This window comes from Perkinsus marinus (genome assembly GCF_000006405.1).
Source record: "Perkinsus marinus ATCC 50983 genomic scaffold scf_1104296944018, whole genome shotgun sequence".
NCBI classification, from domain to species: Eukaryota; Perkinsozoa; order Perkinsida; family Perkinsidae; genus Perkinsus; species Perkinsus marinus.
This window is the reverse complement of record NW_003211602.1, coordinates 68703-71086: the sequence shown is the minus strand read 5'-3', so window position 1 is coordinate 71086 and position 2384 is coordinate 68703. Positions and strand designations below refer to the sequence as shown.

At 49.7% G+C, this 2384-nt stretch overlaps 1 protein-coding gene across 1 annotated transcript in view; it reads left to right on the top strand.

The window, feature by feature from the left end:
* The window catches only part of Pmar_PMAR002479 (serine/threonine protein kinase, putative), a gene marked incomplete at both ends in the record, with an annotated part of 2848 nt that extends 1033 nt beyond the window's left edge, over window positions 1-1815 (top strand). The window contains 10 exons of the mRNA XM_002780830.1: window positions 6-78; window positions 128-233; window positions 393-468; window positions 768-911; window positions 957-1043; window positions 1093-1191; window positions 1238-1339; window positions 1387-1572; window positions 1619-1686; window positions 1738-1815. Coding sequence (XP_002780876.1) covers window positions 6-78; window positions 128-233; window positions 393-468; window positions 768-911; window positions 957-1043; window positions 1093-1191; window positions 1238-1339; window positions 1387-1572; window positions 1619-1686; window positions 1738-1815 — 1019 coding nt within the window. The remainder of the gene's footprint in view (window positions 1-5; window positions 79-127; window positions 234-392; window positions 469-767; window positions 912-956; window positions 1044-1092; window positions 1192-1237; window positions 1340-1386; window positions 1573-1618; window positions 1687-1737) is intronic.
* Window positions 1816-2384: the final 569 nt, after the last annotated feature.

Genomic DNA, 2384 nt, shown 5'->3' with positions numbered 1-2384 from the left:
GTCAGGTATATTATTTACACTTATCTGCTATCGGCACCCTTTCCAAGACCAGTCAGTGTTGGCCATCTCCAATGCTAAGTAATGATGATGATAATGCATCGACACTCATATATGCCGTCAAGTACAGGTACCATATAGATGCCAAAGCATCAGAACGGCACCCTCGGCCACTCACTGACCTCTGTCGATGGATGCTATCACGGGATCCTACCAGGAGGCCTACGGCTAAGCAGGTATCAAGCCGTTTCATTAGACACTGAGTCTTCCTCCGAATCTCGCCGGCCTGAGGGAAGGAAGATCTTCTCGTCGTCGTCGTGATGTACTCGTGATGTACTCACGAGTACATCACGTGGGCTCACGATGTACTCGTGTACTCGTGATCCGCCTCACAGGTCCTTGATGTTTTCACCGATTGGAGTCGTGTGGCTGTTGAAGGGATAATCACTGTTAATGGGATAGGAAGCAAGGGTAAGCAGAGAAAATATAATACTTCATTGATATTACTATGGAGGGCCCTCCCAGGAAGGGCAATAGTTCAATACCACCATATTTTCCGCAATACTTATTATCATAATTCACAGGGAAAGCGTGATCGTATACCCTTATATGAGCTAATCTACATACCTGACTCCCAGTCGGACGGAGTGATGTCCTCACCCATCACTATCGCTCTCTTTCAGTCGCCAATACATCGGATTGTCAACAGCCCCTGGGTACTCGGGAAGGTATGTTCGACTCTTCGTCCCGTTACTTTAGTCCTGTGATAGGGACGAAGCCATCGAGGCATGAGTCCTCCAAACGGCGACCGAAGTCCCTCGAGCCTCCCCACATCCATCCATCACCGACTAGCTCCTCTAGTGATGAGGGAAGGGAGATACATTCAGCGCCCGACTGGAGCACGCCGTCTGATAGTACGCACCATCTCGATCTCCTCTCCTGTGAGTGCTGTATTGTAGTAGTAGACGACGAGTTACCATCATGGCAAGCCTTTCGGACTGAGCCGTCACGTCCACAGGCAGCTACGGATAGTAGCAGTGGTGATGGTAGGGAGGGTGATCATCAACGGCTTACTCGAAGGCTCCCCCTCCTTAGATGGATGGAAGTCCTTCACGGATCCCAACCCATCACAGAGACGACTACCAACACCATCAGTGGAGGATCATTCTGCCGATGATGCCGTTATACCCTCGAGTGAGTAAGGTTTGTCCTTATTTGATCCAAACTCTTCATCATCCAGTGACTGCCGCCTCCCCTACCACGACTACTTGGACTGCGACCTTCGAAGTCTCCTCCACTACCAAAACTGTGCTCGCCCCCAAGGTTCCACTCGGACATAATGGTGAGATGATCCCCCGAGTCCTGCTGATGCGGAATCTGCCATTTTAGATGATAGCCTACCTGAGTGGACGGCCTTTGGAGGATCTATATCATCATCACCATCCCCAGCTGAGCCATCACCACCACCACCCCATGTTAGCGCCATACCGTCTCGAAGTGATGACACCAGTCAATTCACGACCGGCCATGATGTTTGGAGTAGTGGAGTCCTCCCTCACGATGCTGCCCGTGCAGGTGGGGTTCATCTTATTCCTCCTTTGAATAGTCAAAGTCATGCCAGGTCAATGGGAAGCCTTCAGCTCAGGTCAGGCTCTAAAGGGTGACGACCGGAGTAGTATGCCCTCCCCAGTGAGCAGCTCCATATTCACCGACAGTCCGTTCAACAACTCTCCTCCTCAGGATGATGCTGTTGGTGTCGAGACCATAACAACCAACGACTTGATTAATCTGAATGATAAACCTGAAGGGAACGCCTGAAGTTGGCGATAGTGATAGTCGGGGCAGCAGCTGCTTGTTCTTTTACTACTACTACCGCTACTACTACTACTACTACTACTACTACTACTACTACGATTGTATGCGTCTGGTTACATAACCCATCTCCCTCTAGCTTGTCGCTTAGATTATTACCATTGCTGCCATTTATGTATACCCGAATTTCAACACAGAGTGAACAGCTTTGCCCTTCAGTGTCGAGGTATCCTCTACTAGATCAATACTGCTGTCCACGTGGTGTAGATTTTAGTCTTTTTCTCAGCCGTTGGGTAGTTTTTTTCTCACATCTGCAACCCTCGGCGACATCTCGAGGGAGCATCAGCATTAAAACTCTGACGACCGTCTTCAACAATAATGGGCAACGCAATATGTTCGGGTCCCCCACCAAGAAGTGACTACCAATATCAACCTACCAACTCCCTGGATACACAACTGGCCAAGCTTAGGAGAGTCGAACTGGTGAGGAGGATCAGTGGTGTAACGTCTAGTGGATCAAGTTCGACTCTGATGGGCCCCGCTACTTCTACTGAGACCAGTTGTGGAGTCTCTAA